Below are 12,740 nucleotides of genomic sequence, written 5' to 3' on the forward strand. Positions count from 1 at the left end.
GCAGCCATATTTTATCCTGTTTTTGCAGAGTTACCTCCCGTAAGAGCAGGTATAATTTCGAAGTCTCTCTAATCAATGTCCGGATTCGGTTGCAGAAAAAAGAGATAACTCGAATGAAAATAGAATCCCAGCAGACAAACACAACGGTGTTTCTAAAACTTACAGTGTGTTTCATTTTGTTGGTATGTTACAAAAGGATGATTTTCATTTGTATCCCGGGTAGAGAAAATTAATGGCAGGGTCAGTAGAACAAGAAATTCCCTTTTGACTTTCGAGATTTTTTAAAGTATCGTCGATATTGGATGGAAAACCTTACGTGTCCCGAATAGACATCTGCTCCAAAGGGAGATAAACGTTGATAAAATGTTGGTCCGCAAGTCGGGAATATCAATATCTCGTCATCTGATGTCTGTTGATGTACATCTTCATTTCGTCATCGGATGTGTGACGAGTTATATCTTTATCTCATCGTCAGATCTATGACGAATTATAATTATCTCTATCTCGCCATCGGGTGTGTGTCAAGTTGTATCATTATCTCGCCATCGGGTGTCTTCAAGTTGTATCATTAACACCGTCGGATGCCTGACGAGTTGTATCACTAACTTGTCATCGGATGTCTGAATCACTAAGTTATCATCGGATGCCTGACGTGTTAAATCCATATAACTCGTGAAGATTTAAAGATTTAACATTTTGAAATTCTGAATAGTTATGCGTTATCGAGCAACATTGTCGATTTCGTATAACCAGACACGTCCTTAACTACGAAACTACTGCAATGGGGTATCCCAATTTACTAAAAGCAAACATGTTATTCTAATATGACGTCCCTAAAAGGCTTTGAGACCACAAGTGTGTGTGTGTGTAAATTACTGTCCACTTCAATCATGTAAACAAACATACGTAACATTCCGATGTGTATTAGCGGTTTTCATTCATTTCAGTAGCGTATGTGGACATCAAATTCATATTTAATAAAGAATATTTAACGTTATGCTTTAAAAAAAGTTTTATTATGTTCCGTAAAATTCACTTACACACCTACACGGTAGTACTCGCCACATGCCACGCCATCATGTATAAAAACAAACAATAACAATCATCAATAAACGAAACATTGTACTTGTCCACGCATGAACACTGTGACCTTATGCAAAAAATTATGTCCATAATTGTCCGAGGAGCAAGTATGGACGCAGACTGGTATTGCCGAAAGAGCAAATTTTAACATACATACGTTTTGTCTTGAAAGAGTAACAAATGGAACCAAGGTTCTAGTGGAAATCAAAGCCATCAAAACAATGATAAAAAAATATATATCTCAAGCGCCGACCATCAGCTGACTGTTCCAATACTTGGTTTAATTTTCATTTTCGTTCTAATATATATACTCAGTACTGTTAGACCCGGTTTGCACTCTTATGTGGTATTTGTAATGCATGACGGCAGAGGGTTATTATTTGGGGTATCTCACAGACGGTGTAAAGCATTGACGCGTTTGCACAAATCCCGGGCATAGACATATCTGTGAATGTGGGTCATAGTGTATTCGAGAAAATTAGTTGTCATGTGACCACGTTCATTCATGGATTATCCACGACCAAGAGCACACTCACGACATGTGTGTTTACAATCGAATCTAAATATAAACTACTAATATTTCTCTTTGTTTTTCCAATCCATATTTTTTAAAATAACAAATAAAACTTTTCGGTAGGGGGTCTGAAGGAGGGTCGGTAAACGTAAAAGTACAGTGTACATGCACCATTTTTATATTGAGTACCTGGGATATTTTTGAAAAAATATAATTTCACTTTGAAGAAAAATAAAAAAAAATAATTTTCATGTGGCTAGAAAAAAATAAATTAAGTTCCACAATGGTAAAAAAAAATTATGTTGTATTCTGTTTTTCATAAAAAAAAGTTTAGGTAGAAGAAAAAAATCAAAAAAGGAAGGAGAGAAGAGGAATTTCAAGTACATATAGTGAATAAATCATAACCTGCCATTCAACATGTTAAATTATGTAGAAGGGAGTATGTAAAAAATGTCTTTAATACTAAAACTTTACGGTTTACAGTTTCAAAATTCATGATGTTACAAAGAGTAACTAAATAGATATCAATATCCAGACACTTTTGTTTTATATTAATCCAGTATGTTAAACAAAGTATTACTTACATTAAAAACAAGTACTATCTGTGAAAAAGATAGCCGACGCAGATAAATTTGTTCTTTTTACTTCGTTTTTTTATCAAGATATAACGCATGACACACAATTTCAATTTCCTTTTTCGAAACCCATTAACTTATCAGTATTTGTCCCATCTGGAAACAGAATTTTGATCAGATGACTTGCGTTTCCACGGAAGAGGGTCTTTAAGGTCAGAGGGTAAAACAACGAAACTATACCGACTGTGTCGAAAAAAAAACAAATGAAAATAAATCCTTACCTACCGACTCAACAAAATTTTAGAGTAGTGCTCGGAAACATAACATTACTTTTTTCGGCCTTGGAAATTTATCATTCCCAAAAAAATGTGCCGGGTAAAAGATTCAGCAAAATCCTGTAGGCTAATACAATGCTATATATATAGCGTGCATATCACAAATCGGATCAATAATTAGGTCACGTGATAATGCATTAATTTTGATAAATTTAATGAATGAACGTGGTCACATGACAACTAATTTCCCTGAATACACAATGACCCACATTCATAGGTTTGATTATGCTCGGGAATGTGTAAACACTTTGATGATTTACACCGTCCGTGAAAGACCTCAAACTATATAAGAAACCCCTCAGTCCGTCATGTATTTTACACACATGAATGCAAGCCGGGTCTAACAGTATTGTTTGTTTGTTGGGGTTTAACGTCCGAGCAGCAATATCAGCAATATTCAAACGATGAACATGAAATTGATGATAAAATGAACATGAAATAATGATGAAATGAAAAAGGGATGGGATACAAGGACAATGGGGTCGACAGATTTTGATTGCCACTGGAAAAAGGGGGAGATGGTTAGGGTCGGGCAATTTAGCCTCCTGTGGCGGAGCCCTATGTTCCTACTCCGGGAGAATACCACAGTAGGGGTCTTTAACGTGCGAGGAACGTGGCATCTTTCCCAACACGGTGCACCACTATGGTTTGCGGTCAGGTTTTCCGTATTATAGCCTGACAACCCCAGCATGTAACACGCCAGGGGTACCCCATTCCACCACCTGGGGCACACATCCCAGTTGCTCTGTGGGCAGAGCGTCCTAGCCCCCGGCTAGGGTTCTGAGCACTATTTAGTCGCCTTTTACGACAAGCTTAGCGCTGCTGCAGGCCTATTCTTTTAACACCCGGACCTGCACGGGGCATACAGTATTGAGTACATATGTTAGCACGAAAACAAAAATTAAGCCAAATATAGGAACAATCAACTGATTGTCAGCGTCACTTACGAAAGATTTTTGTGGATTTTAGTGGTTAATATCCAATAAGACAGTCGAATTATCTCCTAGAAACAACGATGTTCTAGCTTTATAATGCACGAAATGAAGGGTGTAACGGATATACGGAAAGTGCTATCGTTTCAACTTTATTGTTATAGTGTAATTTAATAATACAAAGCAGTTTCACTAGCTACTATTTCATTTGACATACATGTAGCGACAATTGTACAGCCAAATATGGACACATATGGCGGGTCTAAGGTTACCGTAATAGGCCACGAATATGTAAAAAATGTATCATGTTTGTTCATTAAAATCGAAATAAATCACGGAAACTATATTTTATCATTGTCTAATTGCTCGGAGTAAAATAATGCAGCATAAATGGTCAGCCCGTGGTAAAACAATGATAAAATGAAATTTCCGTGATTTTGTTTCTTAAATCACAAATGGCGCAATCAATTGACACTTGATAGTATTATTCAGGCGTTGAACATGGAAAGGATGATGAAATGATAATGAAATCATGTTAAAATGAGAAATGGGATAGGATACAAGGACAATAGGGTCGAGGGGTTTCGATTGCCACTAGAAATAGGGAGGAGTGGGTAGGATCGGACATTTAAGCCTCCTGTGGCGGAGCGCAACGGTTCCTACTCCGATTTAATACAAACAGCAGGGTTCTTAAACGTGCAAGGAGCGTGACAACTTTCCGAACACGTTGCACCACTATGGTTTGCGGTCTGATTTTTCGTATTATGGCCTGACGACCCTAGCATGTAGCATGACAGGGGTACCCCCATTCCACAACCTGGAGCACACAACCCAGTTGCCCTATAAGCAGAGCGCCTTGGCCCCCGGCCAGGGTTCTGTATACTATGTAGTCGCCTTTTACGACAAGCTCAGCACTGTTGCGGCCCTATTCTTTTGACACCTGGATTAAATTATAACAATTGTTTTGAATGTAACATCTTCTTCTCGTCGTTAGATTTTAGTCTTAATGCGTTATAGGATGTTTCACAAATATCTTTATCATAAAATATAGGTCACACAAATGTTCGATGTTACGTACCATTTCATTATAACAAAATCTTAATTTGTTAAACGTTTAGTTTTTTAAGGACTTATTTCTACAAGAGTATGTGCAGAATATTGCCAACGACAATACATACATGCAATTCAATTTATTGCTTTTGATGCTTAAGAGTATAAGTATTATGTTATCATGATTTTTTTTTGGACTTTTCAATTCGTTTACACAGATACAACCACAATACCAGACCAGTCAGGCGGGTATTTCTTCCTTTTTAAACAATGCTGGCGGTGATATTGACTATTATGTCCAGACAGGAAATACTAAAAAAGTGACCATGAATACGGAAGTGGCAGGTTCATCGCTTGATGATTTGGTAATAACTAAATTGTAAAACGTACTTCATTTGGATTTATGAATTGCCATTCGAACTCATTCTAATTTAAAGCACGAAAGCAAGAGGAAAAAAAATAAAAAAATAAAAAGAGCTTTTGTTGAATGATATAGCATCATCGTCGTCGGCCGTATTTCATTTGGTTTAATTGTAATTAACTTTTTGTACGACAAGATTCCAAACCTTAGCAGACAACAAAAAATTGTTGTGTAGTATCTAGACATAACATTATCTTAAGTAAAATTGTTAGAAAAATAATTTTACAAAAAAAAAAAAAATAAATAAATAAATAAAAAATAAATAAAAAAAAAAAAAAAAAACCAAAAAAAAAAAAAAAAATAAAAAAAAATTCTGGATTAGGGGTAGGTAATATGCATTTTAAAACAATTTTTTAAATTCGACTAATTTTAGTTCGGCTCATTATAGACGCTCTTTTGAGTTATCGAAAGTTTTTTTTAATTTTAGCCCCGTTTTTGGGCAATCTATTTAAATGATGGCCTTTGAGGTTAAAAAATTAAAATATTGCTGAATCTGTGTATACAGGAATATACCATTTCTTTAATTATTTTAAAGTGTGTTAATACATTTTCCAGATTGATATCCAAGCTTTTGGTATAAATCTTATTTTTATCTCAACGAAAACCATGGAGATTCTTTCGTTTAATTATTACTGTCACAGTGTAATAATCTAGTTGATCTTATTTAAGATATTATGAGTTTGAGTACAGTATCTGAGTATTCATTTGAAAGAGTAATCAAGGGAACCAAGGTTATAACAGTAATCAAAAGAATGTAATCCAGGGACATGGAAAACAGACATAAACAACAAAGAACATAAAATAACTTAAATCATACATACAAAGTAACAAAAGCAAATGAGCAACTCGGACTCCACTAAAAACTGGGAGCATGAACCAGGTGCACCGGTAGGGTAAGCTTCTAGAAACACCCGCCGAGTTGCTCATAAAAAGTCAAGTCAGGGGTAGACAAACGAGGATTGAAAACCTATGACCCGTTGAATAAACCAGTTTTCATGGTGCAGATGGATACACCATAACTATCCACGAGTTCATGATGACGACCATAAAACTTCTGTAATGACGACTTCAATCTTGTAGCAACATAACCCTGTTGCAGAAGCCTATTGGTTAGAATTCTAGCGCGATATAAAAAGTCTGCGTAGTTTCGGCAAGCTCTGGCATAACGTACAAGTTGTGATATGAACACTCTATACGCAGGTGCTGAAGGAATTTTGGCACCAATGAAAGGGAAGTTGACAATTCTGAAAGAAAAGTCATCACGTTTGTCGTAAAGTTTGGTCAATAATTTTTCTTGACCATCGATTTCTAAGTGTAAGTCAAGATATGAGGCTGACTTCACAGTGTCTGTAGTATCCTTTATCTCTAGTTCTTTGGTTTAGATTGCCTGAATATAGCTGAAATATTGCGGCTTGGGCGTTAAACCCCAATAACCAATAATCAATCAATCTTTGGGGTAGATGTGATGTATCAAATACCCGAAATTAGGATTGTTCAAGATAATACGTCATCTATATGGCGGGAACTGAGATTAAAGGAGCCAAACGGTATTCTTTCTTTCGGATCAGATCAGCTATGATCAGCTATAAAGTTAGCATCATGAGAGTGAAAGAATAGGTCAGCAAGTAAAGGAGCACAATTTGTTCACATTGGAACGCCGAACGTTTGTTGAAAAACACGTCCACCACACTGGACAAATATGTTATCGATTAAAAATTCCAGCATTTTGTAAACATCTTCCTCTGTATATTTGGAATATGATTTTTGAATTTTTTTTGAAAAACAACGATGTGTATTGTTTTTAAGACGGGATTTTAAGTGAGTATGTAGAATAGAAGTATACAGTGTTGAAAAATCATACGTTTAAATGCTATTATATTCAGATAAAAGTCTTGAATTGATTGTCTTCAGAAGATCTTGAAAATTGAGATAGACTTTGTCAATCTTAAAGATAAAAACAATTAGGCAACATAAGGGTTGTTTTCAAAAAAAAAAAAAAAAAAAAAAAAAAAAGAAAATAGATTACTAATGACGTAATTGAGTTCACAAACACAAATGACGAAATTAAGATAAAAACAATCCTCGTTTAGAGAAAAAAAGGTTTTTTTGAAATCTTCAAAACGCTTTATGTAGTCCTTGTTATAATTTCGGTTCTGTTAACCTTTTTCGAAGATTTTTTGTATGTTGAATTAATCCCTTGTCTGTTAGGTCTTATTACTTAAATGTCTAATAACAGTTCATTTTATCCCTAACTTTTCGTCATGCTTTGCGGAAACCCTGTGTTTTTACGACAATCCATAATTCAGAGTGATAAATAGTTATTATATTTTGTCTATATTTTAACCCGAAGGTTCGTCTACTCGGTCATTTTAAGCTTCGCTCTTTGATGCATAACATTTTCGTTGTTGAGCAGTCACTTTTTGTTAGTTTGTTAAAAAAAATGTCTGCATAATGTTTGTAATGACGTTTTCCAAGAATCAATACAAATCGAATTTTATTGTCACCCGAAAACATATTTTTGTATAGGAAACATATCTTGTTCATTAGGATATTGCTTACATTGTAAATGACTTTACGACTATTTCAGACGATGCCTCCCACAATATACGATCTAGATGCTTCAAATTGGACTGATATTGCCGTAGAAACATTTCCAGATGGCTCATTTAGGACAAAATCATTCGAAGAACTTGTTGAAGATTATGACAATCCCGATCTTGGAGATCAAACTGCCATCGCTGGAATTTTAGATGTAAATATCAACAAAATATGGTAACAGCAATATTGTTATAGGCAATTAACGGCGATAAAATCTTGTAATCATTAACAAATACTGTCTTAAATATAGAAGGCAACTTTATGAATACTCCTGAGTAGAAAAAAAGAATTGCAATATTGTTCTCTTCAGTTAATATGCGATCTGTAATCAGAAAGTCCGTTTGAAGTTGATGTAGAAAATAGAAGACGTTGCTGATATTTTTCACTCAACGACAGAATTGAGGCTTAAAAAAGGGGCTTAAAAAAGGGCTTTAAGTGAAATAAAATTCCCGAATAAAAATTAGTTTTAGCTCATTTAATGTTGTAATTAAGGCCTCATTAAATCATAACTTAAATCACACCGACACACCGATTTTCTAGTACAAAAAATGCCGCGGGGTTTAAGTAATTTGGCGTGATCACAACCCCCTTTAAAATCTGGCAACTGTGGACAAAATATTACACAATTTAACACACACACACATAAAAAAACAGTTAAAAAGGTCAGGGTCCCTTGTAAAACATGAATTAAGAAACTGATTACATGTTACACGAATAAACAAAGAAATGACTACAAACAGTTAGCTAACATACCAGCTCCAGGCCAGTTTACACCTACAAAAAGTTTACGTCCTTATCGTATGTTATATCGATCCCAATTCTTCCCATGCTGGCTTGAGAACCACAGTGAGTAACAAGTCATATAATAAGGACGCACCGTGTGTCACACCGAAACCTGCTTGTGAATACAGTGTTTCAGTTTCTATCTAAAGATCATATGAGCAAGTCAATTTTTAAACAAAAATTGCTATCTTAAACGATTGGACAAAAATGTCATACTTATATACCTTATGTTTTAGCATGATTAAGTAACTTTGTGTGAGTATTAAGCTTTCCGTGCTGCATATAATAATCGTTTACAAGTACATCTGTATTTGAGAATGAGTTCGTTGTATAGGTTGAAAAAATGTGATTTTTTTTGTGATATCGAAAGCCTTTATGTAGTAATTACTCGATTATATAAAGATTCCTTCCGTTAAAATCCGAAGAGAAAATAGAACCAATTGTGATACGTAAGAACTACCTAATGGTGACATGTATATTTTGTTTTGCATGTGAATTGTAATAGTCATTTTTCACTTTTTTGTTTAGTTTTTGTTTGTTTTGTTTGTGCGTGTCTATCTGGTTTCTGTCAATTGACCACATCGTTTGCACGTTCAAGATTAAGCCTCCGTGAATACCTGCCTGTATTTCTGTATTTGTTTTCCTGTATCAACAATATTGATATAACGTCGCTTTAATTCTTCACATGTCAGAAAATTGGTAATTTCTCTGGAACACTGGAAGCTGTGACCAATGAAATCGATGCGACATCCACGGTTAAAGTGAAACAAGTCCTTCGGAGTATTGGTAGTATGTTGAAAAATAAGAAATTTACCAACAGAAAGATTAAGGTAAATATGTAGAATATGTTCAATATCAGATGTAAATATGATATGTTCAATAACAGATATAGCATAGATTGTTGTTCCTTTATTCGACATAGTTATATATATATAACTAAAATGAGGACTGTCCTGTTCACTACTGATGATTTTTTTCATTTTCTAAAACTTTATATGATATTGTTTAAAACTTAAGTATGTTTTGTTTTTTTTAGAACTGTGCATTTAATGTTGGAGCATCTTTACTGCAGAAACTTATTGTTATTGGGAACGCTGAGACGTATCCTAAATATGAAGACTACATTCAGAATTGCGAAAGTATGTATATATTTATCCATCTTATAGAGCCGAAAATTGTTTTGTATCAACACTTACCATACAATGATTGATCTCTTATTTATTAAAGTGAAGCCTATAAAAATGACTGACATGTTTTAATGATGTAAATGTATTTACATATTTTTTATGACATAACAAGTATTATATACTTTGTAATAAAGGTGTCTTGAGACTACTAGACAACCTACTGCAAGCTATAATACCGAGGTCTTCGCCAGATGAACCAATGACACTTGATATGTATTCGGTTATGGAAGACATCGGAAGAAAACAAAGATTAAAGAACACGAAAGAAGACGGCCTCACCAAACTAGAAAGAGCGTTCATGGCTTCACGAATTGCAAAGAGAAATCGTCTGGATAAACAAATCAAGAATGACGAAGTAAAACATGAAGAATTAAAGAAAAAGTTTTATGCCCATAGAAGTGTAGAGAAATACTCATGTTTCCTTCTCTTCTGTTCATTCATGCTTCCACTAGTCTGCTCCATATCTATGAAACCCTTTTCTTTAAACATCTGTTTTGATCATAACGAGACCAAATGGAACAATTATGCACATATCTACAAGATATTGATTAACTAAAGGGGTTTACATGGTTGAGACTTTTAGAACTTCCTGTTAGACATAAGAATATTTTTGAATTTGTTAATATAAAAACAAAATATAATGTCTGTACCGTTCAAATTTGAAATAAAAAAAGAACTGAAAGTTTCTTGCCACCTATCGATGTTTGAGTGATTTTAAATTGCATTGCATCTTGAAAGAGTAATCAAGGGAACTAAGGTTATAACGGTAATCAAAAGAATGTAATCCAGGGACAAACACCAGACATGGAAAACAGACACACACAACAAAGAACATAAAGTAACTAAAATCATACATACAAAGTAACAAAAGTAAATGAGCAACTCGGACTCCACTAAAAACTGGGAGCATGGACCAGGTGCACCGGTAGGGTAAGCGTCCTCTGCTTTTCTAGAAACACCCGCCGAGTTGCTCATAAAAAGTCAAGTCAGGGGTAGACAAACGAGGAAAGGCAAACTATGACCCGTTGAATAAATCAGTTTTCATGGTGCAGATGGATACACCATAACGATCCACGAGTTCATGATGACGACCATAAAACTTCTGTAGTGATGACTTCAATCTTGTAACAACATAACCCTGTTCCAGAAGCCTATTGGTTAGAATTCTAGCGCGATACAAAAAGTCTGCGTAGTTTCGACGAGCTCTGGCATAACGTATGAGTTGTGATATGAACACTTTATACGCAGGAGCCGAAGGAATGTTGCCACAGACGAAAGGAAAGTTGACAATTCTGAATGAAAAGTCATCACGTTTGTCGTAAAGTTTGGTCAATAGTTTTCCTTCACCATCGATTTCTAAGTATAGGTCAAGATATGAGGCTGACTTCACAGTGTCTGTAGTATCCTTTATCTCAAGTTCTTTTGGGTAGATGCAGTGTATCAAACCCCCGAAATTAGGATTGTTTAAAGATAATATTGCAATTATGTCTCTAAAACTCCGATAACATTTAAATGCAGAATCACAATGTTTACATTGTCAAACCTACCGTGATTCTGTTTCCAACGTTGTTTGTAGTTTTACCATAACTATAATTTACCGCATAATTTCGTGTATGAAACTCTTTTGAAGGTTATCTGACCAAATGTTTCTTTATTTTCAAATTCATGAGGAATTATATTTTTGTCGCCATATAATTCGTGTAAGAAATAGAATGATCAGTATCTGTAAACCATTCGCGTTAGGGTGTAAGAAATGGCTGAATTACAAAGGATTACAACTGGAAATTAATCATCTAGTATTGAAAAGTACTCAAGGGTTAAAGATTCAGTGGATATCAAAAGAATGTAATCCAAGAACAAAGACCAGACATGGAAAACACACACAACAAAAAACATAAATTAACCAAATTAATACATACGAAGTGAGGAAAGTAAAAATGAGCAACTCGGACTCCACAAAAAACTGATAGTGTTAATTGTGAATTTGGTGACTTGAATCTACAACAACAAAGAAAATATAAGGATTTATGCAAATTATTGCAATATAAGGACAAAAGAATTATGTTACCAAACTTCGGATATTCTTATTATTTTGTACTTTTTGGTCACTTTTCAATCATGTTTTGGTAAGGAAATTGTGTCCGTTCATATTTTGCAATACTTCGTTATTTTAAGTTTATCATTTGTTACAATATAAATATGTTTCTTTGGTGTGGACATAGATTTCTGGATGTAATTACAATTACAGTTTTTTTGTTAAATGACGTACAATTGTGACACATCATAAAATTAACTATAGCTTATGAACATTTATTCTCCTAATATTTACATATTTTACCATGTTTTTGTCAGTTTTTATGGAATAAAAACAGTGGTGTTATTTTCGGGCCAAATTCGTAGCCTAATGGCCCTACACCTTTACGTGCAAAATAATATTCATCCAATGTTAATTGAAATTTGACTACTTTTAGAGCCCTGCAGATGTAAGTTTGGTTCTCGAAAACATGGAAACTCTGAGAAAAGTAATGCAAAAACTGAACACCAGAAAACAGTTATTGGTAAAAGTATCTCGCCAAAACCTGAAAACAGCAGAAGATACAAAAAGCCTTCAAGGACTTCTCCAGTCTGGATTTCAGGATGACGGCATAGATATCAGTTTTGACGGCACTGATTTTGAATCAACTGAGGAGCAAAATGTACAGGTTGTTTAATTTTTTTTTTCTAACTCAAAATTAAACAATGTGTAAAAGATGTCTAAAAGCATTATATGAATACGTTACTTTTCAACTGTTTTTTAAAAGTTGTTTTATATCTAAATGTATTTATTCATTTTTCATTATCAGCTTTGTGTTTTCCAGTGTACCAACGATTTTACAATACTTAACGCATGACAGATTTCATGTAAAAAATTGTAACATGTGTTTTTCATGTTTTTCATATGTTTAGGACCACCATCAAAAGCATGTGAAATACATATGTTACAATGTAAGGAACACAAATAATTCATGAAAAAATGTACTAGTAATTTAGAAAAAAAAAAAACAAAATTTTGTTTCGGTGTGATAACATAGGCACACAAACATAAATTTCCATATTGATCTTAAACATATACTCCCATATATTTTAAAACATATGTTGCAATTTTCCATGTGTATCATAGGTGACTGTATATGTCTAATTCAGTTGAATTTTTAATGTCAATAATTGTTATGATCTTTACATACATTGTACTACTTAACAAAACCTGAGAACATTTGTTTTT

General features: G+C 34.1%; 1 protein-coding gene across 1 annotated transcript in view; it reads left to right on the forward strand.

Annotated features, from left to right (window-relative positions):
* Nucleotides 1-12,740, forward strand: part of LOC148618475 (uncharacterized) — a 65,792-nt gene that overhangs the window by 41,461 nt on the left and 11,591 nt on the right. The window contains exons 10-15 of the mRNA XM_088577452.1: nucleotides 4,708-4,854; nucleotides 7,498-7,662; nucleotides 8,984-9,121; nucleotides 9,328-9,430; nucleotides 9,613-9,833; nucleotides 11,950-12,180. Coding sequence (XP_088433578.1) covers nucleotides 4,708-4,854; nucleotides 7,498-7,662; nucleotides 8,984-9,121; nucleotides 9,328-9,430; nucleotides 9,613-9,833; nucleotides 11,950-12,180 — 1,005 coding nt within the window. The remainder of the gene's footprint in view (nucleotides 1-4,707; nucleotides 4,855-7,497; nucleotides 7,663-8,983; nucleotides 9,122-9,327; nucleotides 9,431-9,612; nucleotides 9,834-11,949; nucleotides 12,181-12,740) is intronic.

Source organism: Perna viridis, chromosome 4 (genome assembly GCF_037379345.1).
Source record: "Perna viridis isolate PV_CMFRI_1.1 ecotype Kerala chromosome 4, ASM3737934v1, whole genome shotgun sequence".
NCBI lineage: Eukaryota > Metazoa > Mollusca > Bivalvia > Mytilida > Mytilidae > Perna > Perna viridis.